Below are 27,752 nucleotides of genomic sequence, written 5' to 3' on the forward strand. Positions count from 1 at the left end.
TTTGTATAAATTTTACCATTTTTTAATTTAATTATTTTCCTATGTTCCTGTTTTTAAATCTTTTTTTTTTTAATTATTGTTCAAGATTATATCAAAATTATGTTACGCCAAAAGTTTCACATTCATGCAAGCAAGGAAAATATTAGAATCTTACATATAAAAATTATGCGTAATTTTGAAAAAAAAAAGTATTAAAATATTAAAATCTTAGCACTTGTTTCTGTGAATTCATTAATACGAACTTTAGGGGGTTTTTTCGTAATGTTCATGTAAAAATTCATTTTTTTGTTATAATTTACGATGCTTTATTTTCATTAAAAAAAAAGCAAAAAAAAAATACATTCATTTTTTTTTTTTTTTTTACTACAGAAAAACATAACTTTAGTAAAGGTGTTTTTGTTTAAACAAAATAATACATTTCCATTAAGATTTAAATAAATAAATTAAAAAAAATGGGTTCAATATATTCCGTGATCATTATTTGATAAATACTGAAAATTTCATTAAAATTGGTTAATTTCCTGATTTTTTATGAATTTTTAAGTAAAGGGAGGGTGTCAAAATGTTTATACATTTTGAACATCAGCATTCATTTTGCACGTACCTACTAACAAGGCTATTGGTGATAAAGCATAATAACCAGATATATTCTGACGCTGCATGGACCAGATTACTTAGATAAATACTTTTACAGTTTTAAAAAAAATTTTTTTTAACAAAGTTTTAACTAAAATAACATCGCGAAGTCTCCATTCACACTGAACGTCCACAGTATAACCAACAGCAATATATTACATATGAAAGATACCGCTATGGAATTTCCACATGTTTGGCTAATATATATAAAATATTTTTAGAGAGATGTCTCTGCCAGGCACCGTCACGTTAAGAGTTACTGCCCTTGTTGTATAATTACTTCCCTTGAGTAATTTACTTTTACACCGTTTTTCAAAGTTGTTGCTTCGCTCTCTGTTAAAACCCACGTGTTTTTTTTTTAAGCAAGTCATTTTCTTTTTTTACAAAACCAAAAGGTATCGTATTTATTTTATTTTTATCATCATTATTGATATTTTGTTTCTTTATAAGTAATAATTGAATAATGTAAGAAATTTGTTTGCAATAAGATGTTGATAATGTTTTTTTATGCATTCTCCAGAAAAATGTATATATGGGGCGATTTTCAATGCTTAATTAATAAAACCTTATGTTTTTGTCTTATATTTATATTGTATCAAATATAATGGAGGCGAGAGATATTGTTTTTTTTTTTTTTGTCAAAAATACATTTTCGTAAATTTTGGTGTACTCTATCGGGTTTGTATTACTATACACATAGATTCGAAAAAGTTGCCAAAAAAAAACAAATATATAACAAATAAATGGGGTTGGTATTACTGTATACATAGATTCGAAAAAGTTGCCAAATACCAAATATATAACAAATAAATGTTATCAAAGGCAAGATAAGTTACTTTTCTACAATGTAACCGGTTTATTCAGCTCGAAAAGCATAGTTTTTACCGACGTATTGGAAAATTAAAAATGGCGCTCGACTCTTTCACACGGTAAGTTTGGGAAAAGGAGTTAAAAATATAAAACTAGGCAAAATACTGTTAGAAATTCGCTCAATATATGTTACCATGACATAGGCTGACATATATTCGGTGGGTTTTTAACAGTATTTTGTATATTTTTTTTAATTTTTAACTCCTTTTCCCAAACTTACCGTGTGAAAGAGTCGGACGCCAGTTTTAATTTTCCAATACGTCGGTAAACACTGTATGCTTTTCGAGCTGAATAAACAGGTTACATTGTAGAAAAGTATTTTTTTTTTTTTTTTGTAGAAAAGTATATTTATTTTTAACTCCTTTTCCCAAACTGACTGTTTTTTGATCTGAATAAACATGTTACATTAAATAAAAACACTAAAAAAGTAACTTATCTTGCCTTTGATAGCATTTATTTGTTATATATTTGTTTTTTGACTTTTTCGAATCTGTGTACAGTAATACAAACCCAATAAATGTTATCAAAGGCAAGATAAGTTACTTTTCTACCTAACTAAATAAGATTGTAGTGTTTTTATTTAATGTAAAATGTTTATTCGGTTCAAAAATCATACAGTATTTATTAATATATTTGAAAAAGACAAATGACTGCGAGGTCTCTGTTGTATACGTTAAGTTTAGGAAAATGAGTTAAAAAATATTTTAGTTTTAACTCATTTTCTCAAATTTAACGTATTCAACAGAGACCTTGGCAGTCATTTGTCTTTTTCAAATATATCGATAAACACTATGATTTTCGAACCGAATAAACATTTTACATTAAATAAAAACACTAAAATCTTATCCAGTTAGGTAGAAAAGTAACTTATCTTGCCTTGTGATAACATTTGTTTTTTGACAACTTTTTCGAATCTGTGTATAGTAATACAAACCTCTGAAATCGGTGCTCGGAAAAAAAAAATTAAGCTACCAAAAGTGAATATGGTTGATTGTGTAAGACAACTGAACGGAACGGAACGGAGACACGAAAAACAAAGAAATATATTTATTAAAAAAATTACCTATGGCTTAAGTTCCCCAAAAATATTATAGTTAGATAGGCCTAAAATATGAATATCAATTCAGAGATAGTTTCAATGATGAAACTATTTCAGACTTGATGAAAAGCTTGTAAGGAAAAAGGGGGCTAGCGACCGACGTCCGAATTCATGACGGTGACGGGAGCCTGGGTCAAAACTTGGTGGTCCTGAATGAGAATCAGTTGAAAGTCTAACATGAGCTTATTGGGGTTGCATTCTAGCAGTTCAACTTTGTCGACAAAGGGTTCATACTTAAATTACTTTGATTGAGATTGTCGGACTGACTTCCTCATCTTGGTTGTTATAGACACAACGTTTCGGCCATTTTGCCCTTCGGCTTTCATCAGGTGTTTTGTATCGAACTGGGGAACCGTTTGTTAGGAGTCTCGAACCCAACCCTTTATTGTTATTACAGGGGTACCGTGTTCGGACTCTAGGCTCTGGGACATAGTTGCTGATTCTCAGATAAACAGAGAGACCCACTGGAAAGTGAGAAAACTTGACGAAACAGCTCACATGCTCGGACATAACAACCTACTGAGCAAACCAAGCATAGAGCTGAATGCAATTTGGACACCTCTGATAGAGAAAACCTTGAATAACAAGATAAGTTTAACATTAACAAAAAAACAACTAAGAATTGTCCTAGTAACATATGGCCGAGACGTATCAAAGTTTACAGTTACCCAAAGGTGCTGAGTTCAATCCTGAACGAAGGCAGTGAAAAGTAACATTCAAAACAGAGAATCAGCAACTATGTCCCAGAGCCTAGCTGGAGTCCGAACACGGTACCCCCCGTAATAACAATAAATGAGGAAGTCAGTCCGACAATCTCAATCAATGAAAACACCTCATCTCAAAAATACAGACAATTATTAAATTACTTTGTTATATTTTATCAGAACCAGACCTGGATTCAAAAGCCAACTGAGAAGAGGGGTAACAGCTGTTGATTTCTGATTCTACGGGAATATTAGCTCATGAGGTGTCGCGTTAGTGGTAGTATACAATACTGAACGAATGGAATGCAAGGCATTGCGCAAAACTGATTCCTAATGAGAAATTGGCAGTCTTTGCAACTTCAATGCCAGCGATATCATTTTCCATAACGTGGCATTTAGTCCTTGTACCTGGCCATTTCCCTGAGGGTTATAGGCGGGTGTGTGGCTTGTAGCTAGTCCCTTTTGATGAAAACCAGGCCGATAGCCATTAGTCGCGTGCTCTCGTGTAATGAATGAATGCATGCGTGAATGTAGGATTGACATGAAATTCTTAAAGATAAACTAAAATGACCGAAAAATGGGCTGAAATGACTTAAATAAATAAAAAGTAAATGACTTTAATGAACTTAAGGATGAATCGAATGACCTTAAGAATGACTTGAATGCTTAAAAAATAATTGGAATCCTTCAAAAACAACTTGAATGGCTTTGAGACTGACTGGTTGTAAAGTGAGTGATCATTTTATATTAAATTAATACAGAAAAGTGATCCCCCACTTTATATCACAATAAGTACAGCATGTAGTAAGAACAGATACTACACTGAGATATTAAATCCTTTATTCATGTTAAAAATATATTGAAAATCAACAATGAACAAAAATACTTAGGCACATCTTGGCCAAAAGGCCAAGAAAAGCTTAAAAAGCTAAGAAAAACATCTATTAACAACAGACCTCTGATCTTCACTGTGTAAAAAAAAAAAAAAAAAAAAAAAAAAAAGGCCAAGCACAAAAGTGTTACGGACGGACTGACTTATAGAGTCGCTTGCACGCAACTAAAAATCTGTTGTGTTGAAAGGAATGATGGACCTCTGTCAGAGTGAATAAAGAAAGGCATGCTAAACAGCGAAAATAGTCGATAGAAACAATTTATTACTGTTTGCGAGGACATATCTTGACACGGAAAGGCAAAGGGGAAGTGTAAATATTCGTCGATAATAGTTAATCGATATTTTGATTATTAGATAACAGGAAACCTTTTTAAAGTTAATACTTAAGTGCTCGGACGGTTGTATCGCTTTGACAAGCTTTTTTTATTCATTAGTGGGATGAAAAAATTTGCATTTTTAATTCTGCACAGATGGAACAGTTCCCAATAGTCCATTGAACATCCTTGATGGAGTGAAGGAGGTTACGCAAACCGCTCAAGAAAGTGTGTCTGCAGGCGCATTATCATTCTCAGGACGGTATCTTATATCAAATGTAAGGGCTGATAGTTGATTCTCCAACGTTCTACCTTCTCATTCTTTATTTTGCTTGAGTGTTTCAGGTCATACATGAAAGCTACAGAGCATTGATCTATGAGTTTAAAGGTAGAACCAACCAGGTAGTGATGCCATTTACGCACTGCTTCTTTCTCGACCGAAGAATAATGTTGCTCACAAATCGGGGAAAAGAAAGCAACTGGGCGGCCGTTCTGATTAAGAGTGGCAATTAGAGCAACATCCGAAGCGTCAGTTTCTACTGTAAGGAGTATGTTAGGATCAGTTGTTGTAAGAGGAGCCTGCTTGAGTTCTTCTTTGAGGTTGGTGAAATCTGCTAAGTAGGATTCAGATAGAGGGAAGACTTGGTTCTGTGCAAGCCATCGAATTTAATCTGAGGAATTCATTGAGCATAATATGAAAACCTTCCAACAACCCGTTGTTGTGATTTAGCATCTTGTGGTGGAGGTATAAATCTCAAAGCACAGAAGCATTCAGGATCTGGTTTTACAATTCCAAACAGAAACTGGTGCTACCAGATCAGGCTGTTTGAAGATATTGGCTTCCTGAGACGAAATGCACCTAACATTGATGCTTTTTTTTTTTTTTTTCTACTTCCTTTTACAAAACTTAATTATGTTCTGCAAAAACAAAAACAACCCACCTTTCCTCCTTTTCCTTCTTCCCATTTCCCCTGTCTCTTTCTATCTCCCCAATTTCCTAACTGGTTTCCTAACTTAAAATGTACCAAACATTAATACTATAACTCCTTTCCCATTGCAAAACTTATGTTCTGCAGGACAGGGAACAAAAACGATAAAATCCACTATAAAACAACGGAACCAAACGCTACAAACTAGCGATTGAAGATACAAAGAACTTGAAGAATAAAAACCTTTTCCAAAATAACTGGATGGAACATGAATACTATTTCCAAAATAATTGGATTCGGCATTAAATAACCCGAAAAAGGGTTGATATGCCATAAAACAACTAAACGAAATGACACTTCATACTCTTAGAGGGTGACTCTCTCATGCTCTTGTTTTCCCTGAAACTTATTCCATACTTTCTGGCAACATCTAAAAAACAATGAAGATTTTCATCAGGTTCCATCATATTACAGCCACATATAGTGATGCTATCAACATACACGAAAATGTCGGCAACCGTCTTGCGTTTTATTAAATTGTCTATTGATTGTTGGAAACATGATATGTATGATTGTTACACCAAATGGAATACAGCAGAATCGATATAGATTTCCACATAGCGAGTGATTTTTTATTTTTATTTTGGGACTAGCTCATCAGTTCTTGGAAAAGGGTAAGCATCAAGGTACATGAACCGGTTGACGACAAGATGCTTCTTGTGTCGATCATTAGTGGTTACTAGAACCTGTGCTCTCTAGGGAGAGCGAGGGGGGTTGATAACACCGTCTTTTAGAAGGTCATGAATATCGTATTGTTGATAGATTGGTGCATTTTTTCTGGCTTTTTGTAGCAGTAGTCTTGCAACCAGGCAATGTTTGAATAGTGGTGGAGACACAAGACGGGACGCCATTACAGTGCATACAGAAAAAGAATCTTTTTAACTGCCAAAAGATATTTCTACCTTTGTAGTTTGAGAAAGTCGTGGCCAAGTAAGATGTCTGAGCAAAGAGAAGAAAGGACTGAAAGTTTAAAATACGGCTAAGTAAACCGTTTATATGCTAATGTACTGCTTGATAAGACCGTGGACGCCATTGATGTTTTCCTGTGAGAAGTTTGTGTCAGCGAGTTGTACTTATGGATGATGTTCTATAATATATAGCTTTCTGAGCTACCAGTATCCACCAGAGCCTCCAAGATTATTCCATTCACTGAAAGTTTAATTATGCCTTCGACAGACAATCAGGTGATGTAGTGGTTACAACGGATGTGATTGAGGATTCAGGAGCAGATGTCACCTTCTTAGGGGAGCGATTTGATCGGCGGACTAGTTGAAAATGTCTCCTCTTACCACAGCTTCTACAGACTGCATCACAGGTGGGATATTTAATTCATGGATGTTGTTGATTACCGCAGAAGAAACATTTTTCCTCCTGCTGCCAAAACATTTTCGGAAGTACAAGACACCTCACAAGTCACTTATGGTTCGGCGATGGTGCCACATGGTGTGAGGTTGATATAAGATTTGGCTTGTTTCTGGACTGTTTCTTGAGAAAAAGCTCTGTTCTTTAGCCGTTACTGCCTCAAAGTGATAATCCCCAGTAAGCAAATCTAGCTTCTGCAAAAAATCGTCAATCGTTTCTCCAGGCTCCTGCTTAGAGGTTGCCGAAAGATGTCTAGAATGAACAATGTTATGAGGAATTTACAAAAAGAGACTGGAGTTTAGCAATGACAATTTACTATTAATTTGTGCACTGGATGGGAGATGTAGTTGGTAAGAAAGTCTAGTTGACCTCGGGAAGTTGTTGAATGTACACAGCCAATGTGTCCAATGGACTGCGGAATCAGACGCTGAAGAGTTATCATTGAAATGCTGTAGCTTCAGAAATTGGTTTATTTTGGATTAGATTCTAGATGAAAAAATTGTAATGATTTGCAACACAGAAACCATTTAATAAGGCTTTATTCATCTACAATCACACGTATGCATGTTGAAATAAAAGAATGAATAATTGCTAGGATTTTACACAAAGTAACAATGCTAATGTGACAGCCATTTTGTTAAAATTGGTTTTATGTGAGTTGATGTATTGAAATAGTTTTGATGGTCACAGAAGTATAAATACAATTTTTTTTAATTACCATTATTTAAATAAACTGACTTTTTTTTTCAATTACCATTATTTAAATAAACTGACTTTTTTTTAATTACCATTATTTAAATAAACTGACTTTTTTTTTAATTACCATTATTTAAATAAACTGACTTTTTTTTTAATTACCATTATTTAAATAAACTGACTTTTTTTTAATTACCATTATTTAAATAAACTGACTTTTTTTTTAATTACCATTATTTAAATAAACTGACTTTTTTTAATTACCATTATTTAAATAAACTGCCTTTTTTTTTAATTACCATTATTTAAATAAACTGCCTTTTTTTTTAATTACCATTATTTAAATAAACTGACTTTTTTTTTAATTACCATTATTTAAATAAACTGACTTTTTTTTAATTACCATTATTTAAATAAACTGATATTTTTTTTAATTACCATTATTTAAATAAACTATTTTTTTTTAATTACCATTATTTAAATAAACTGACTTTTTTTTAATTACCATTATTTAAATAAACTGACTTTTTTTTTAATTACCATTATTTAAATAAACTGACTTTTTTTTTTAATTACCATTATTTAAATAAACTGACATTCTTTTTTTTTAATTACCATTATTTAAATAAACTGACATTCTTTTTTTTTTAATTACCATTATTTAAATAAACTGACATTCTTTTTTTTTAATTACCATTATTTAAATAAACTGACATTTTTTTTAATTACCATTATTTAATGAAACTGACTTTTTTTTTAATTACCATTATTTAAATAAACTGACTTTTTTTTTAATTACCATTATTTAAATAAACTGATATTCTTTTTTTTTAATTACCATTATTTAAATAAACTGAATTTTTTTTTAATTACCATTATTTAAATAAACTGACTTTTTTTTTAATTACCATCATTTAAATAAACTGACATTTTTTTTAATTACCAATATTTAAATAAACTGACTTTTTTTTAATTACCATTATTTAAATAAACTGACATATTTTTTAATTACCATTATTTAAATAAACTGCCTTTTTTTTAATTACCATTATTTAAATAAACTGACATTTTTTAATTACCATTATTTAAATAAACTGACTTTTTTTTTATTACCATTATTTAAATAAACTGATATTTTTTTTAATTACCATTATTTAAATAAACTGACATTTTTTTTTAATTACCATTATTTAAATAAACTGACATTTTTTTTTTATTACCATTATTTAAATAAACTGACTTTTTTTAATTATCATTATTTAAATAAACTGACATTGTTTTTTTTAATTACCATTATTTAAATAAACTGACTTTTTTTTAATTACCATTATTTAAATAAACTGACTTTTTTTTTAATTACCATTATTTAAATAAACTGACATTTTTTTTTAATTACCATTATTTAAATAAACTGACTTTTTTTAATTACCATTATTTAAATAAACTGACTTTTTTTTTAATTACCATTATTTAAATAAACTGCCTTTTTTTTAATTACCATTATTTAAATAAACTGACTTTTTTTTTAATTACCATTATTTAAATAAACTGACATTTTTTTAATTACCATTATTTAAATAAACTGACTTTTTTTTAATTACCATTATTTAAATAAACTGCCTTTTTTTTAATTACCATTATTTAAATAAACTGACTTTTTTTTAATTACCATTATTTAAATAAACTGACATTCTTTTTTTTTTAATTACCATTATTTAAATAAACTGACATTCTTTTTTTTTTTAATTACCATTATTTAAATAAACTGACATTCTTTTTTTTAATTACCATCATTTAAATAAACTGACATTTTTTTTAATTACCATTATTTAAATAAACTGACTTTTTTTTTTAATTACCATTATTTAAATAAACTGACTTTTTTTTTTAATTACCATTATTTAAATAAACTGACATTTTTTTTTTTTTTTTGCCAAGAATTTATTTAATGCTGTTCTTTTGACTGCTCCAGATATTTAGATGTAAATATCGAATAATTTTGTTTTTTTTTTACATTGCAATTTAAAATAAATGTTTTTCCTTTTCTCCCCAATAATTTTAGATGGCAAAAAGTATACACAGTAAACACAAAATACGGATGAGAAATGAGAAACGAAAGCGTTATTATGTCCGTGAATTGAACAATTTGAAGAAACTCGCAACCGACAGAGAAGCACGTAAAATGCTTGGAGAGTATGCAAATGGTAAGTCGACTTCCTTTTTTTTTTTGTATCTATCTGTTTCATTGCTGTATCTATCTGTTTCATTGCTGTATCTATCTATTTCATTGCTAAATATTATCTGAGTTTCAGAGGCAAATGCCCTGTCAACAGGGCCTAGAATTTGCCAACTGCAACCCTATGAAAACGGTATTACCTGTAGGCTATGGGTGGCAACCCATTATATGTTAGGATGGAATCCTGATGGCTGAGCAGTCTATGGCCTGATTACACAAATAGTCACATGACTCGCAACCCTCTACTTCACCCTTACTTCTACTAGATGTGAAGTTGGAGAGGTCCGATCTGGTCAATCAGCCATTCATATCTTGCCCTAACATGCATTCTATCAGTTGTCTCTATTGTTTATAATATTTAAATTGACACCATAGTTATCAATATCTACTCCAGTTTATAAATAAGTGCTAAGAGGCGGTGGAAGGGTTAGACAATGTGAAAGATAAATAACCGCAACATGGCCATGTGCCCCAGATTTTTCACTATACAGGTAGAAAAATTGACAAAATAAAGGTGATTGTAATCACATTCAGATTGAGTATACGTTGTGTCAACGTGATTGGGTTTCTTCCTTGGCAAATCCATAGATTTTTAGTTGAAATGAACTCAGCGGAGGAAGAGGAATGATGAATATGAAAAACAAAATTTATGGCTCCACTAAAAGAATGCCGCAAGATACAAGCTCGGAACATGAAGAAAATGATCAAAGCAGATTTCCAAAATTCATTGTCTTTTCAAGCCTTAGAAGAATCTAAACTAATCTTATCTACAAAATTGTAGGGAAACAAAATAGGCATTTAGCTGATTAGACTTGATCAATCTATAAAAGTGATAATGTATGTGTATGTATGAGGACACTTCTCAACCTATATACTCAACAAATTTTTAATCTACAGCCTTGAAATTTGGTATATAGAGTATTCAGACATGTGGAAAACTTTCTAATCATTTTCATCTGTAAAAAAAAAAAAGGCTACTAAGGATCCAAATTTGAAAATTTGTACACAGGGGGCGGGGGTGATCATATTCTTATCTGTTTTCAACTGTTTCACGAATGTGCATGCGTGGTTGTGAAACATGACAACTTATGTTAAGTATAAGTTGATTTGAAAACACATTTTAAAGATCATGTCAAGTTGGTCTAATGGTTATAGTACTTGACTATCTAGGTTTTGGTTTCGATCTCATTTTTTTTTTTTTTACTTACAAGAAGTGATCTGTTTAGAAAAAACGTAATACTCGCATACATGTCTCGGTTTCATTCTTTTTTTTTTTTTTTCCTTTTTTTTTCTTTTCTTTTTTTTCTTTTCTTTTTTTTCTTTTCCTTTTTTTTCTTTTCCTTTTTTTTCTTTTCCTTTTTTTTCCTTTTTTTTTTCTTTTCCTTTTTTTTCTTTTCCTTTTTTTTCTTTTCCTTTTTTTTCTTTTCCTTTTTTTTCTTTTCCTTTTCTTTTCCTTTTTTTCTTTTCCTTTTTTTTCTTTTCCTTTTTTTCTTTTCCTTTTTTTTCTTTTCCTTTTTTTTCTTTTCCTTTTTTTTCTTTTCCTTTTTTTTTCTTTTCCTTTTTTTTTCTTTTCCTTTTTTTTTCTTTTCCTTTTTTTTCTTTTCCTTTTTTTTCTTTTCCTTTTTTTTCTTTTCCTTTTTTTTTCTTTTCCTTTTTTTTCTTTTCCTTTTTTTTTCTTTTCCTTTTATTTTCTTTTCCTTTTTTTTCTTTTCCTTTTTTTTTCTTTTCCTTTTTTTTTCTCTTTTCCTTTTTTTTTCTCTTTTCCTTTTTTTTTCTCTTTTCCTTTTTTTTTCTCTTTTCCTTTTTTTTTCTCTTTTCCTTTTTTTTTCTCTTTTCCTTTTTTTTTCTCTTTTCCTTTTTTTTTCTCTTTTCCTTTTTTTTTCTCTTTTCCTTTTTTTTTCTCTTTTCCTTTTCTTTTCTCTTTTCCTTTTCTTTTTTCTTTTCCTTTTTTTTCTTTTTTTTAATTTCTTTTTTATTTCCTTTTTTTTTCTTTTAATTTTTTTTTTTTTTTTTTTTTTATTTTTTTTTATTTATCTTTTTTTCTTGTTTTTTAAGAAATTTAATGGTGCATCTAATACCTACAGTATTTCTGTGTATAATAAGTAAGAATTCTGCAGGAAGTAAAATATAATATTCATATATATTTTATGACCGGGCGGCCTGCTAGTCATATAATAAAAGAAAGAGGTTGTTCCAAAAGACTGGATCTTAGTACGATTGTGAATTGTTACAAAAGTTAAAGGATAGAGGTGATCAGAGAAGCAAATTAGTTGCTGCGAATGGTCACATGACTTGCAACCTTCTACTTCACCTTACTCGGTTTCAAGACAGGACGTTGCATAATCAAAGGTGATTATGTCATCAAAGCTGACATAATCATAGACGTTGCATAATCAAAGATGGAATAAGATTTGGTCTTATGGTGAAGTACTACTGATGTTATATTTATTGTATTTATTTGCTTTTTCACGAAAGCAAATTAGGCACAAGGCCGTTTTTTTAATGTGGGGGAAAACCAGCTCCCCTAAAAGTAGGGTAAAAAGGGGGCACTCTGGTTGTGACCAAAAATAATAATTGTCCTAGTTTAGAGGGTTTCCCGTCCATTGACTGGTACAAGTTATCTTAAGTGCAGCATTTGCAGAGCAGATACTACACTTTGAGATATTAAATCTTTTATTCATGTTAAAAAATACAGTCAAAATCAACTATGAACAAAAAACTTAGGCACATGGCCAACTCAAAAGGGGGGGATTTTGGGGGTCGTTGGTCATCCTTGTCACTCCAGAACTAAACAAAATCAAAAGTTTCTCCCAGCTAGTATCTTCTTTCACCATAATACCGCATTCACCCTTTCATATTGGGGGACGTCCTACTTAACTCCCAATTTTTAAAACATTTTTTATTGATATGTAAAAACAAAAAAGATAACAATAAAATGGTACAATAATTCATTTGTGTCGAGGGCGGGGGAAGAAAAAACAAAAGGTGATTAGTAGGACCCTCCCAACCCCATCTACTTGATAGACTGCCCGTTTCACTAGGTTTGTAAAAAGAACCTCGCTTCTGTGGGTCAGTCTCTAGATGGGGATGCCCACTAGATGGGGGTGAATGGAGACTTTGATCCTGGCCCGAAGGCCAAGAACAACAGAAAAAAGGCAAGCCTCTTTTTCTATTCTATCTATTCTACTGGTGTTATATTTATTTGGAGACAAATGTAAGAGAAATATCTTGGTGAGAAGAACATATGTTCTTCTTTTATGGATTTGAAGAAAGCTTTTGATAGTTCCAAGCGATGTTGCCTGGATTAGGCTTTGTGTTAATTAGGGGCAAACAAATGGTTCGTGAACATCCAAGCAATAGACAGAAATATGTAGTCATGTTAGAAGTAACATCATATTCAGTGACGACTTTAATGTTAAAGTAAAAGTACATTAAAGATTTGTACCGTATTTGTTCCTTTTCATTTGTGCAAGGGTCCCTACAGGTCTTTAAAAAAAAAAGTTCTATGCTGATGATCTTAGAGCTTGCCCGAGAAACAATAAAAGATCTACTAAGTTAACGAGTTGGTGAAAAGCTATGGAAAGTAAAAGTTTGTGAGTAAATGTTATCGGTGAAGATTAGTGGGTTTTAGTGTAGAAAAGCCTTCAAAAAGGAAATTTCCTCTGTTTAATTTGTAGAAATAGTTGGGAGCTAATCTATTTTTTGTAATACTTGTAAGTATTTGGTATGCAAGTTCAGTGGAATTAGACTATTTTCCTGACTGCAGAAATTAAATGTAATGTAAATAAATATTTTGCTACGCAATTCCCAACTTTGAACGTCCCTCCCTCACATACGCGCCCTATAATTCTGTCTACAAATTCATATATATATATATATATATATATATATAATATAAAGCTGAAAGTCTGTGTGTGTCTGGTCACGAATAGGCTCCTATATGGTTGACTATTATAGAAAACTGATCACATATAATGATAGATGTATCGAGACACAGGAATGGGTATGTTTGATCTGGCATAATGATGATTCATTAAAATTGTGGGGTCTGCATACGTGCCTGGTCCACAAAGTATGGAAATAAAAAAATTTAAAAATTAAAAAAAAAAACGTTTACAAGTGTTTTTGATATAGATGTACATAAGAATACTTCGATAAGTATGTTTTAACTTAAATAGGGATGGAATAATAAAATTGTGGGGTCTGCGTTCGCGTCTGGCCTCCATGGAATGGAAATAGGCACAAACTTTAATAAAGACTTTTCATATCTATCTGCGTAAGTATACTTTGATAATTATGTTTCAGTTTGAAGAAATGATATAATAAAATTATGGGGTGTTGATTCGCACCTTACCTCCATTGAATGGAAATATGTCACAAAGTTTAACAAGGTTTTTGCCGTCGTTCGACCTTCACCTGGCAAATTCCATTTCTTTAATTTTCACACTTTTGCACCGATTTTCCCCGGTTAAAACCCAAATATAAAGTTTTGCATGGGTTTGAATAGCCTATATATTAAGTTTCATGCCTGTAGATCAAAAACTGACAGGAGTTTGGTAGCCAAAATTTTTTTAAATATATATACGCATGTATAAATATATATAGAAAGAGGTTTATGTTTACTATAATCTTTTTACACAAATATTACGTAAGTATAAATCATGTAGAATATCTGCATGAATATAATTACCCGTGATAGTTAACTAAAGATGATCATCCCATAAGAAAACCATAAAAACTAATACAGACTTAAAATAAATGTTTAAAAGAATATGTAAATTAGCTAGATCTTTTGCAGATGAATGCAGTTCCATGACCAGTGTATAACAAAGTTGTATTTTCTTTTGAAATAAATAAAGAGGTTTTTTTAATATGAATATCAATACCCAAAAAAAAACTATTTATAGGAGTGTATGTATGTATGTATGTGTGTATATATATATATATATATATATATATACTAGCGGGGGTACCCGGTGTTGCCCGAGTGTTTGTTTCCGGGACGGGGGGGGGGTTTAAAAAATGTTATGGTAGGTAAGTAGGAAGGATCAAACCCGGAGTCATGAGTAAAAGTAGGAAAATAAAGTGTGAAAAAAAAAAAAAAAAAACATCTGCAATGTTAACAGTTCGGCCACCAAGAAAAGTCCATTCCGGTTGTTTAGGGGGAAAAAAAAAAAAAAAAACTACTACGGTAGGTCGGCGCGAACGTGAAAATATAATGTGAATTGTCCAGCACGCTAACCACTACGCCACAGAGCACTGCAGCTTAGTTTAGTGATTTTAAATAACTTCACATGAAAGAACTACGAAGCCAAACCGGTGTTCTCTTCTCAACTGTTCCTTGTGAACGATCCCCAAACGGTGTTATGTGGTGGCAGGGGGAGGAGGAATTTATTAGAGAGAAAATATTTTACCACTTCCATTGATCTTAACCGATTTTGACCGTGACTTCTCAGCAGAAAAAGTATAGAAATCTAAGATTATCGAGGAATTTGAGAAATAATAAGCCTATAACACACCTCAGATATTGTTCTGCCGTTTGTGCATATTGTATTTGCATGAGATATCTTGATTTTTAATCCTATTAAGGTCAAAATCCGACGGGAAAAAATGAGTTCATTTTATTTATATAGAGATAATGATTTAGAAGTTATATTATTAAAGCACAGGGACATACTGGTATGATTGCAAGACTTAAGAGTGGATGGAGTGACTTCTGCCATTACTAAACAACAGGGCATTACCAGTGTCAAAACTCTATCAGACATGTGTACAATGGGCTCTTCAGCCTATGTACTGTCCATTTGTGTCATACATTCATTCTACTTATCATCTAGAATATAAATCTCGCCTGTCTGTTTAAATGTATGTTTGTATGTATGTCTAAAAATTTTTCACAGCGGTGACAGATTTTCACAAGATTGGTATCATTTTGAAGCTCGACCCATTGGCTAAAAACATTAATTCCTTCACCCTCAACTGGGCAAATTGGGCATTTTTCTACAGGGAGGAGGTCGCTTTTTTCGCCGATATTTTCAAAAGTCACCCCGACTAGCCTTAATTTAAACCTTCGTCACTTCCAGTTTGGCGATGGGCGCAACAGCAAAGACGTCATTTTTTGTTTTTTACATTCTTTTCCTCCTTTGCGGTACAGGTTTGAGCCTGCCTACTACCACTTTTTTTTTTTTTTTCCTCAACACACATCTCCAAACACCCAGGCAACGCCGGACACCCAGGCTAGTTTTTATATAAAATCATTCTTGAGTTGCTGTTACCATGTAACCATCTATCATGATATATTTAATCATTAGATGGGCTGTTATAGTTTTATTTTATTTTTTTTTTTTTTAAATTATCATTCTTGCTCACGTGATTACATGATTTTTCTTTATTTAAATACACCCCTTTTTATTCTTGTATATATTCTTTTAGCCTCTTGCCTCAGTTAAATTATGTACAGGTTAGTTGAATAAACCTTTGATAAGGACTTTCTTCTTTTTGTTTTAATTATGCTACAATACACTACAGAGGCCTTCAGTGAAAAATTTACAAGTTTTGTTCCATGAATGTCTACACTCCCAAGTTCTTACATTTGCTGTATCAGCCAGGTATGGGTGAATACCAGCTATGTGCAAGAACTAATAAAGTTGTAAGTAGAAATAGTGAATAAAACTAGAATTAGATTTAAAATTCAGAAATAGTAGATTGTGTTAGATATAGCCTTTCCTTTCAATTATTTAATGAATATTAATATCAAATAGGGCTTTACATTGCGAGTGAAACAGTCGCATTTGCGAGTGATTTTTCAAAATGGCGACTAGAAATAATGAAACCCTTATCTTCTGGCGATTATATTTCTTTCACTGACAATCTTTCAAAGCTCACTACCAAGTGAAAAATGTCTTTTCAACTTTTTTTTTTTTTTAATAAAAGAAAGTAAAATTATTTAAACAATAAAATTTTAACAGAATAATATACTTTTTTTTTTTTTTTTAACGAAGGCTGTTTAAAAAACATTTGAAAAAATTAGAATGTTTATACCTTGAAGTATCAACATAAAATTTGTATATTTAGAATTACACTTATAAAAAAAAAAAACACAGAAAAATCTTTGATGTACATACTCGTCATGAAACGAATGTCATATTCCAAAAATAGGTTTGGCTAGTAACTTTTCTATTTGACTAGTAAACAAAAATATTTAGTTGTCAAAGGTCAACTAAAGATAAATTTGTCCATAGAGGCCTGTCAAATTATCTCATAAAAACCAATTCATTTTGGATCAAATACTGAATGGTATTGATTCAGACTCTCTCTCTCTCTCTCTCTCTCTCTCTCTCTCTCTCTCTCTCTCTCTCTCTCTCTCTCTCTCTCAAGATGTATACTTTTTTTTTCTGAACGCTCTCGAAGTTTTAACTGTCAGGTTTTTTGATTTGGAAATTGAAATGGATTAGTTAGACACGTGATATCCAATTAAAAAGACAATTGCACTTAAGGGAACAATGAGAATGCTAAAAAGAGCTCTCGGTAGGTTTCAATAAAAAGCTGGGCAATGTTGGCAGCTGGTTTACAATCAACATTACAATCTTCAAAGGAAGAAGAAAAAAAAGACAATGCAGACACAACATATTAACAGTTTTTGTGAATTGAACATCAAAACTGGCAATAAATTGATTTGGGAAGAAGGTTCTTCAAATGCAACATCAACTCAAAAACCTTTGATCGTGCAGTCAAGCAAAGAAAGTTTTGAAGGTTCATGTTTGTCGAACAGATATTGACATGATAGTCAAAGACGGATTTCCTATTAAGGATAAATGATAGTCAATCTCCGTGTGAGTTCGAATCTCATCTTCGTTGCCAAATTTTGTTGTGTTCAGAGAAATTGTGATGTCGGGCAACTCCTTGTATTTTTAAACAATTTATTTGCAGCAGAAAGATTAAATTCATTACAGACGGTATTGAATGTCCAGTGATGTCCGCCATGTTGCTTTTTTCTCCCTGGAACTCTCTAGTCTTTTCAAAGATCTATATGCAGGGCTCTACATTGGAAGTGAAACAGTCGCATTTGCCAGTGATTTTTTAAAGTGACGACTAGAAATAATGAAACGCTTATCTTTTGGCAATTGTATTTCTTCACTGACAATCTTCCAAAGCTTACTACTGAGTAAAAAATATCTTTTCAACTTTATTCGTTTTATTTAAAAAAAAAAAAAAGTAAAATTATTTAAACAAGAAAAGTTTATAAGAACAATATACTCTTTTTTATTTATTTTTTTTTAACGAAGGCTGTTTAAAAAAAAAAAACACCTGAAGAAATAATGTTTATATCTTTAAGTATTAACACAAAATTTGTATATTTAGAATTACACTTGAAAAAAAGAACACCTGAAAATCTTTATGATGTGCATATTCGTCATGAAACGAAGATGTCATATTCCCAAAATCATGTGGGGTTGTTTAGTAAATTTTCTATTTGGCTAGTAAACGAAAAAATTTAGTTTTCAAAGGTCAACTAAAGTTAAAATTTTGTCCATAGAGCCCTGATAAGAGGCGATAACTCTCAATAAAGAAAGTAAGAGTTATTCCCCCTTTTATCGCTAAAACAGATATGTATAACATAGTCAGCAGGTAATTTGCTGATATCTATTTGGGATGCACTGGGACTTATTGCGATTTGTGAATCAAATTAAAGGAGCATTGTCTTCAACATATGAAGAAGAGATTGATTGCAATATTCAAATGATGTACAACATTTTTGATAACTCGTTGCATGAAGACGATGTAATTATAAAGCAGCTTTATGATTACAATACACAGAAAGGTCAAATACATAAGCCAATACCAAATCAACACAAGTACTTCATGATCGGCGCCGATCATTTTGTGAAAGCTGTTGTGCACAATTGTAGTGAAATTCAGGACTCTTTCAGCAAGCTCTTTGTAAACAACAGTAAAAATGCTCTACACAGCAAATGGGATCACCAGATCCTGCTGGAAAAAGCGTAACCACAACAAGTAATACTGCATGCCCTTTTCTTCACATATAGAGAAAAGCTCAGATCAATGAATTAGTGGAGATATGAGTTTTCTAAATGGGGTTAATATCTGTCCATAACAATACAATACAATATACGGTAATACGGAACACAGGGTCATTTCATGCTAATTCACCAGGCCATTACCCCCACTGACACCAAATTACTTGAAATTTGGCACAAATATTCTCCTTCATGAGTTAGGAAAATTCTTTGCCAAATTATTTGGTCCTAAACTTTACCGTTCGGATTTTAGGGGAGTGTAAATTGGCATATTTTGCTTCTATATTTATTCCATGAAACATCACAAAGTTTCAGTGTTTTATATAAAAAAAAAAATACTTCCACATATTCAAAAATTTCTGAAATTTGGAAGGAAGGGCATTTAGGGACTGTAGAATCCGAATATTTAATTATTTTAACCCCATACCTGGTAGAAAATAAAATTTTGCTCATTCCAAAAAAATGTCCCCCAAATCATCAATTTTTTATCTATGTAGATTACGGTCAGTCTAGAGAAAATATGTCCGCTTCAATTTTCATCATATTTTTTTTTATAGCATCTACTATAACTGCTTAAGTTCTCAAAAAAATTTTGTGAATGTTTCTAGCCTACTTTAGAAGATATGGCCCTGCCAAGGTTATAGTTTTTTTCCTATGTACATGCGGTAATTCAATGAAAGATTGATAAAGACAATCATCCTAATGCTCCCAAACTCCTCAAATGTTCATATTGTGTTAAGTAATTTCTTAAACTATTCAATAAGATAGTCTTTGTTAATTTAAAAAGAAAATAATTTAAATATATTTTGCAGATATTGCATTTTGTATGGTACGGACAGATTGTCTTCAACAAGTGATAAACATTGACTCATGCATTAGGATCAACATTTTATAGAGTTTTTGTAAATGGCATTAAACATTAAATTAAAAAATTATTTCTGATTTGAATTTTTAAAAAAATAATTAATTTCATTACTTTCATGAAACCAAAAACATTTGATTTTTTTTTGCTTTTCTTTTAAATGCATGTGAATATCTAAAACTTAGAATATTTGTAATTGGCACTAAACATTTATATATATATTTATTTATAAGAAATGCTTTCAATTTCATCACTTTAAAAATTATTTATTTATAATTTTTTTTACAAAAAGTTATTTTCATTAATCTAAATCTTTTTTTTTTTTTCATTTAAAAGAAAGTGATAACAATATGCAAATTTTAAACTATGCTGTGCACCAAATTTTGTTGGGTGCAAAGATTAAATTGTTTTGTATACAATTTTTTGCACCGATAGTTTATCCACTTTGGACAAATGATAAACTCTATCATTCGGTGTTGTAGGGACATCAATATTGCACAGAATATTTGCTAATGGCACAAAGCATATATCCTTAAAATCCTCTTTCCAATAAAATGAATGTGATGAAAGAGCTGGATGCATGAACTTAATCAGCAAGTCCTTATTTTCCATATTAATTTCTAGGACCATGCCAATCCAAACGTTACTGTCATACCTGCAAGAAACATATTCTGAAACAACAAATTTCATTGGTTTTTCTTCAACCCCAATAGAGAAGTCATATATCAATTTATAGTCTACAACCAAATAATTTGGCACATTTTCATACTTCATGAAAGAGGGTTATTTGTTCCAAATTTCAAGTAATTTGATGTCGATGGGTGCAGATTTCAACTTTTTGCTGGTGTTTTGACATGGAATGACCCCCCACAGGCCTATACACCCGAGATTACAGTCTCTTATTACACATCGAGTAATTCCTCCAATGTTTTTGTTTTTTTTATTTAAAAGGTAAACTTTGTGTTGCCTTACAAGTCATAAAGATCTGTTTCTTTCTCTCTCTCTCTCTCTCTCTCTCTCTCTCCTCCCCCCCCCCAAACCCCTCTACTGGTCTGCAGACAAAAAAAAAGATAAAAAGATAAATGAAGCATATAAGTGAGTGCTGGAGAAAGACAAAGGGCCTTAAAAAAAAAAAGAAAAAAAAAATCTTCTGTGCGTCTTACATTAACCTCTAACCACTTTGCTTATTCATCTGTCGACTAACTCTGGCCTCATTGGGTGCTAATACCTTTGACATAAATATGACTTAAACATCAGCATCATTATCACTACCATTATCATATAGAATAACCAGAGTTCAAAAAAACTAATTCTACATTAGTCACATCACATTGAAGTTAAGCAAAATTTAACCTGGTTAGTACTTGGATGGGTCACCATTTGGAGAAACCAGGAGCTGCAGGAAGCTCTTCCCCTCTCACCAGGTTTATAAATGGAGTTAGACTTAGTGACAGACTAACATCCTGTCTGTACATGGCACAGACCCATCTCGTGCCATGGAAGGGTATAATTAAATAAAATTTTGTGCATTAACATCAAAAAATCCCTTACTCTTGTCACATTAATGAGAATTTTAGCAAACATATACAATGCAACACAATACATGTTGAAGAAACACAATCCTATACACCCAAGATTACATTCTCTCAATGCACATCATCTCTAGATTTGTAATCAAAGAAAAGCAGGTTATTCTGCCAATGTTTGTCTCATCTGGCTTTTAAGATATTGAGTGGCTCTGCAGATACCATTTCTTTCGGCAGCTAATTTTTTTATTCTCTACACCTTTCCTTGGGTGTATATTACTGGTTCTGATCGCAATTCATAGGAGTTGATTGATCTGAATGACGCAAGGCTGTCAAAGTTCTTTGTAGCATTACTGACTCACAAAAAATCTTGCAACAAATCAACTTAATTGACACCATACATAGAATGTGGTATGCCTGAGATCCACTAGTCAACCATGAAACGAGTGGTTCTTCTGCAAGAACTGCAGAGTTTGTAGACATTCTACATGCTATTGTCGAACTCCAAAAAGCTGATGGTGTAGTGAATGATTTTTTTGTATTTTTATAAATGTGTATTAGATAAGAAATTGGTTTTGAATTTTTGGTATATGATGATATTAAAATAGTTACAAAAACCTTTGTGTTTGAGATAATGTCGATTTAAAATATTTAGAAAAATTCTATGTTGAATACATGTTTCAAACTAGCTTGGCTGAGATAATATGTTGTGATATGATGATTTCGTCTGTATTATTTCACCTGTGTGCAATCACACAATCGCAGTTTGCTTTTTTGGTGAATTGAATCTTGTTTTTAAAATCCTCCTTATAGTGAGATATAGTCATAATTCACTTTGTCTTAGAAATGTTGATATTTGATTATTTAAACCGATATATTTTTTATTTCTCAAAATTGATAAAAATCTACTTCCAATTTATCCAAAATTTTTGTTTTTGGGGTCATTTTAAGAGTTTCTTGTTGTTCTTTCAATTAAAGAACAACAACAATTTCTTCTTTTTTTTTTTTTTTTTTTTTTTTTTTTTTTTTTTTTCTAGAGAAAATATTGAGAATTTTATCTAGTTATGTAATTGATTTTCCATTTGAATAACTTCATTTTTCATCAAAAGGACATCCCATAGCCGACTGATGACAGCTAGTTAAGAATGTGGTGTTGCATGAAGAGAAATGATACAAAAGTTTTGTCTTGATCTGTATTTTTTTTTTTTTTTTTTTTTTTTTTTTTGCAAGGCAAGGTTAGATCTGATAAATTCAGAGGAAGATTAAGTCTGAAGAGTATAAAAATGTATACAGAAGACTTTATTGGTGTGGTCACATCAAAAGGATGGATTCGTTGATATAGAATAGTTGGGTAGTAAGGTCAATTGGCAGGGAAAAACATACTAGGACATGGGGGGGGGGTATGCTGAGTGCCAATATATTATGTGTAATTGCTTCTTAATGTCAGCTTCACTCCTGTAACTAAAACCTGCAAAGGCCTTTTTTTTTCTTTTTTTTTTTTTTTTAAACATGTGTCGCCATTTATCAAGGCCCAGAGGCCACTCGAGGATAAGGGTTAAAGAGCATACAATAGTCAATGTGACAATATCATAGTTTAATCAGCAGTGTAAATTTGGTAAATTGGATTACTTAAGGGGAACGGTTCATCAAGAACTTGTTTACATTGGACTTGAAGACGACCATATTGTAGTCAGCTGGAAAACGGGCAGACGGAAGACAGTTCCACATGTGTGCAGTTCTAAGAAAGAATCTTTGCTCATGGAATCTACGGTTAGGTTTAGGCACATATAAAGAGGTAGGGGAAATTATTGATAGTGCTTCCAGCTGGACGAGTGTTACTTGTGAAAGTTTGGCGATGGGGGGGGGTCATAGATTGGAGCTCAGGCGGGCACTTGCCATGAAAATGATAAAGCAGACACAGGCTCGCAACGTCTCTTCTGTGAGAAAGAGGTTGCAGGGAAGAGAAAAGGGCACCCCCTACTAGGCTACAAAGTCTATTTTGAACTCTATGAATGCAGGATAAGGTATTTATAGCAGATCCTGCCCAGATGTGGCGACAATACTTTATACTTGGAAGTACCTGACTCTTATGTAGGTAGAGAATTGTATCAGCAGTGAGATATCTACTATTAATTTTCCTTTCCCCAATTGATCAGTTAGATATGTTATAGTATACCTTTCTTGTGGTCTCTTGGTATTACTGGATCCTTGAAAAGAATTCAGCTAGTCTGGTAAAATATCCAGTTTTGTGCTGTTGCTTAAGGTAACATCACTTAGGGAAGGTGTACTATTCCTGGTAAAAGCCAGTCTGGGTGAGCCATACCGAGAAGATCTTATTCGGGCTGCGAATACTATGTGATTTGGAATATTTAGTTATGATTTACTTGTAAAAAAAATATCCTTATGTCAGGTTGTCCTGAAAAACCCGCTGTACAGAGACACCTTAGACACTTAACGATAGTGTCTAGTAGGCATTCAAGTTCTCTCCCCAGGCATTCAAGGTGCATTAAACTAAATGCGACTATACACACAATCATAAGCCATATATCAATAGAAACACCCATACACAATGCATTCAAGAAGATAACAGGTTTCGGTAATGTCAACAAATGCAGATTCTGCCACACGGAATTGGAAAGTGTGAGTCATCTGGTATCAATTTGCAACGTTCTTTTGGGGGACGGCTTCTATGCAGCGAGACATGATGGAGTATGTAAGTACCTCCACTGGACCATTTGTAAAAAGTTAAACATCCAATGTAGCAGCAAGTCCTGGGAACATCAACCTGAAAGAACAGTTGGAAATGACATGTACTATACATTACGACTATAGAATCTCTACAGCCACCTACCTAGAAAATGCTGCTGTCAAACGTGACATAGTTATATGGAATAAGTCAGAGAGAGTTGCAACCTTGGTTCAAGTAAGTGTCCCTAATGAAAGAGGTTTGAACTGAGCTGAAAGGGAGAAACAGACCAAACATCAAGGTCTCATCAATGGTATTAAAATGTAGCCCATCCTTGTGCACTGTCTCTTTTCTGGTTATGTAACATTGTTCATGAGTTATAGCTTAACTTTTGTCAGTGTTTGAAAAGGTAATATCTAATCTAAATATATAAATTCTGTGTTTTTTTTGTTTTTTTTACAAAAATGGCAATCTCTGGTTTAATTTTTTTTTTTTTTTTTTTTTTTTTATTACACATGTTTTGCTTATCTTTTGATTTTTAAATGAGATTTTGACAAAAAAAAAAACAATATGAAAATATTAATTTTTATAAATGTCTCCTCACAGGAGTTTCCATCGGTCTCTCCTCCGTTTGAAAAACACATTTTCATTGCTAAATGCATAAAAAGGATACAATTTTGATAATGGTTTTGTTATTCTTAAAATAACTCTTTCAAAATGTGATTAAATTGTCTTTTCAAAATTATTTTGGAAAATTGCTTTTCCAGTGAAAACAGCAGATCAACTTGCCATTGAACGAAAACAGAAGAGACTCGAAAAAGAACAAGAAAAGAACCCGGAAGCCGCAAAGGAAGAAGAAACAACAACAACCGGTCAGTTTTTATTTCTTTTCCTTTTGAAGATTATAAGTCCCCAAACAAAGGAGGGATTCACTCTTGTTCATCTGTTCTCACTTTTCTCAATAACCACGCCTTGGATTTTTTTAAAATTAACACAAACATTAGTCATGGTGAAAGTAAATTTTTCACTCGTGGATGGGGACCCCGCATGCTCGGTTTGTTTTTTGTCAATCTGAAATTAACTTTTAGAAATAATAGATGAAGATAAGTTTATTTCTAAGATTTCTAATGACTAGCAAAAATATGTTCCCTCTAGTTGCATATTTTTGCTAGTATGTAAAATGAACATATACTAAGCTATCCCCCATCCCAGGAGGAGGTGATGGCTGGGAGGATGGTCTAATGACAACAGATACTACGCTATTCCACCTCTTTCAAATTAAGCATTGCAAGATAGTAATAATATACGTTCAACACAAATATCAAATCTCTTTTTTTAGTAACACATACACTCATGTACCTGACTTAATCTTCTAAAGTTCATTGATATTATGATATCAAAATGGCAGCATAAAATAAGTAAAAACTAATGCTAGTGTATTCAGTTGTTATGGCCAATCTAAGGTGTTTTAGTTGTGAATGTGAAACAACTTTGAACTCGGATTATTTTTAATTAAATAGTGCAGTTGGATCGATTTATATGCAATCAAAATAATAGGATATGGAAGGGAAAGAATGAAATTTACTCGTCTAGTTAAGTTTTCTATGCTTTTTATTGGAATCTTTTATCTCAGATTAACTTTGTATATACTAACAGGAATTACCTACGTTGAACATGAATGACTTAATTGATTTGCGCAGTTTAATGCAGTTAGTAATGAGGTTTTCGTAATGTGCATTAATGTAAATAATGAGTGACATTTCAGTGAATTGTAGAATGTGTACAACAGTTTATTTTGTAATTAGTAATGATGACACCAGTTTGTGAATGCTGAAATTTAAATTCAAAAATGCTTATTCAACATAAAATTTAGTGCTTATACAGTTTAATCAAGACATTAAAATCTGAAAATATTGAAGAAAAAAAATTATATTGTACATACCCATTATGGAATGAACTTCTCTAAAAAAAAAAAAAAAAAAAATTTTTTTTCACTTAATTTGATCGAGTAGTTTTTATGGCAATGCAATGAAGGTAGCCATGTTTGGATTTTTAAAACACGCCATGGGGAGATAACTCAGTCTAAAGTGCCGACCCTTCTTTTGATCAATATCATAACATATTGTTTCTTCGCTGTAAAACAAATAACTACTTGATCAAATTAAGTGAAATTTATTTTTTGCAGAACTTCATTCCATAATGGATACATACAATATAACTTTTTTTTCAATATTTTCATTTTTTAATGTCTTGATTAAACTCTACAAGTACCTAAAATTTATACAGGAAAGCAATCTGAGTCTGAGGTCCAAATAGTTTTTTATTCATTTGTTTTTTTATTGTCATTTTGCAGATATTTATGTATATTAGCAAATAAAATCTCAATTTTATTTTATTTTTTTTTTTTTTTTTTTTTTTTTTTTCAATAAAAAACCCTTAATTTACCAAAATAATTTTTTTTTTTTTTTTTTTTTTTTTTTAGTAAAAAAAAAACTCGTAAATTACCAAAAATTATTTCTAGATCTTTTTTATTTATTTTCCAATTTTCAGTGTTAACATTTTAGAGTAGGGTTTGTGATTATTATTTATATTCAGCTTCAATTAGATTTCAGGTTTCTGATGTGTGGATCACTCAACCTCCCCACTTTTTTATGTATAATTTTTTTTTTTGCTGTTTTGTGATTTATTCAAATTATTTTTTTTGTTTTTTTACTCAAAAAGGAAATGCCTATTTAAATTCTTTGTTTGAAATATAATTGTTGAACTTCAAAAAAAACTTATGAAGCAGTGCTGAAACTCTTGTATATATTACTAAATTTAATTGGGAAATTCAGTTTTAAAATTTCTTTTATTGTAAAAAAAAAATACTATTTGTAACCATTTTATTTTAATTATTTTAAATTAAAGATGAATTTAATCTTAAATTTAATCAAGCTTAAATTTAAATTATTATCCACTTGTTTAATTTCTTTTTAAATATTTTGTTTTATAATCCCTTAATTTGTTGGGTTCTATATTCATTGGATATTATGGAGCAGATTTTTATTGAATTATTGTTCGAAATACTAGAGAAAAATATACAGAAATAAGCAATAAGTGAATCTCTTTAAAAAAAAAAAACATTCATAGAAATTGATATAAAGTTTCATTGCATTTTTTTTCTTTCTTTTTAAAGACTTCAAATTCTAAAAATAATTTGAATCCAAACAAAAAGACTTTTTGTTAATATTGTACATATGAAATTTTGTAGATGCTTTAAAAATGATTTGTAAAATGTTCCTTATGCTAAACTGAATGATTTTTGGAGGACTCTATTATGATTTTCATTAACAGATCTGTAATTTATTTACTGTGGCTTTTCATGAAATGTTTCATTACAATTATCTCCCTTGTGTTGGTTGATGTACTATTGTAAACATAATCAAGAGTTGATATCTTTGCTACTAGACTCTCAAACTAGGTTAGAAGAAAAATAAAACCTATCACCAAATAGGTTCCTTAACACTGAGCCCATTGTATAGAAACTTATTTTGTAGAGAAAGTAGGTTTTCAGAATTATATTAATCATTCGGAGATGACAAATGTTATATGAAAATACTTTCTGCTTCTAACGAAATAAGTTTTAAATGTAACTTAGATCTGGAGAAAGAATTTATTTTTTCTTTTTTCCATTTAAATTTTCAGATGTATCAATGGAGTCGTCAATTGTTCATGTTTACGATAAAAACATGAAGGACCAATTTGGAAGTTATCCTGCTTGGATGAAAAGGAAACAAATAAAGAAAATGAAAAGAAAAACTCTGGGAGGCAAAAAGAAGAAAAATAAAAAATCTAAAAAGTAA

General features: G+C 31.2%; 1 protein-coding gene across 1 annotated transcript; it reads left to right on the top strand.

Annotated features, from left to right (window-relative positions):
• The first annotated feature begins 891 nt into the window (after positions 1–891).
• Positions 892–27,752, top strand: LOC145283620 (18 kDa learning-associated protein of slug-like). The gene is made up of 4 exons (XM_080132566.1): positions 892–1,031; positions 9,625–9,766; positions 24,678–24,782; positions 27,595–27,752. The coding sequence occupies exons 2-4, from the start codon at positions 9,625–9,627 to the stop codon at positions 27,750–27,752; spliced, it is 405 nt and encodes a 134-aa protein (XP_079988692.1). The 5' UTR covers positions 892–1,031.

Source organism: Euprymna scolopes, chromosome 1 (assembly GCF_053919585.1).
Source record: "Euprymna scolopes isolate OS-2025 chromosome 1, ASM5391958v1, whole genome shotgun sequence".
Classification (NCBI taxonomy): domain Eukaryota; kingdom Metazoa; phylum Mollusca; class Cephalopoda; order Sepiida; family Sepiolidae; genus Euprymna; species Euprymna scolopes.

Bases quoted from the DNA above. Each gene is read 5' to 3' on its own strand.
- LOC145283620 (XM_080132566.1), top strand. From the start codon at position 9,625: ATGGCAAAAAGTATACACAGTAAACACAAAATACGGATGAGAAATGAG. The intron at 9,767-24,677 runs GTAAGTCGACTT...TTGCTTTTCCAG, and splicing joins GCTTGGAGAGTATGCAAATG to TGAAAACAGCAGATCAACTT. The intron at 24,783-27,594 runs GTCAGTTTTTAT...TTAAATTTTCAG, and splicing joins AGAAGAAACAACAACAACCG to ATGTATCAATGGAGTCGTCA.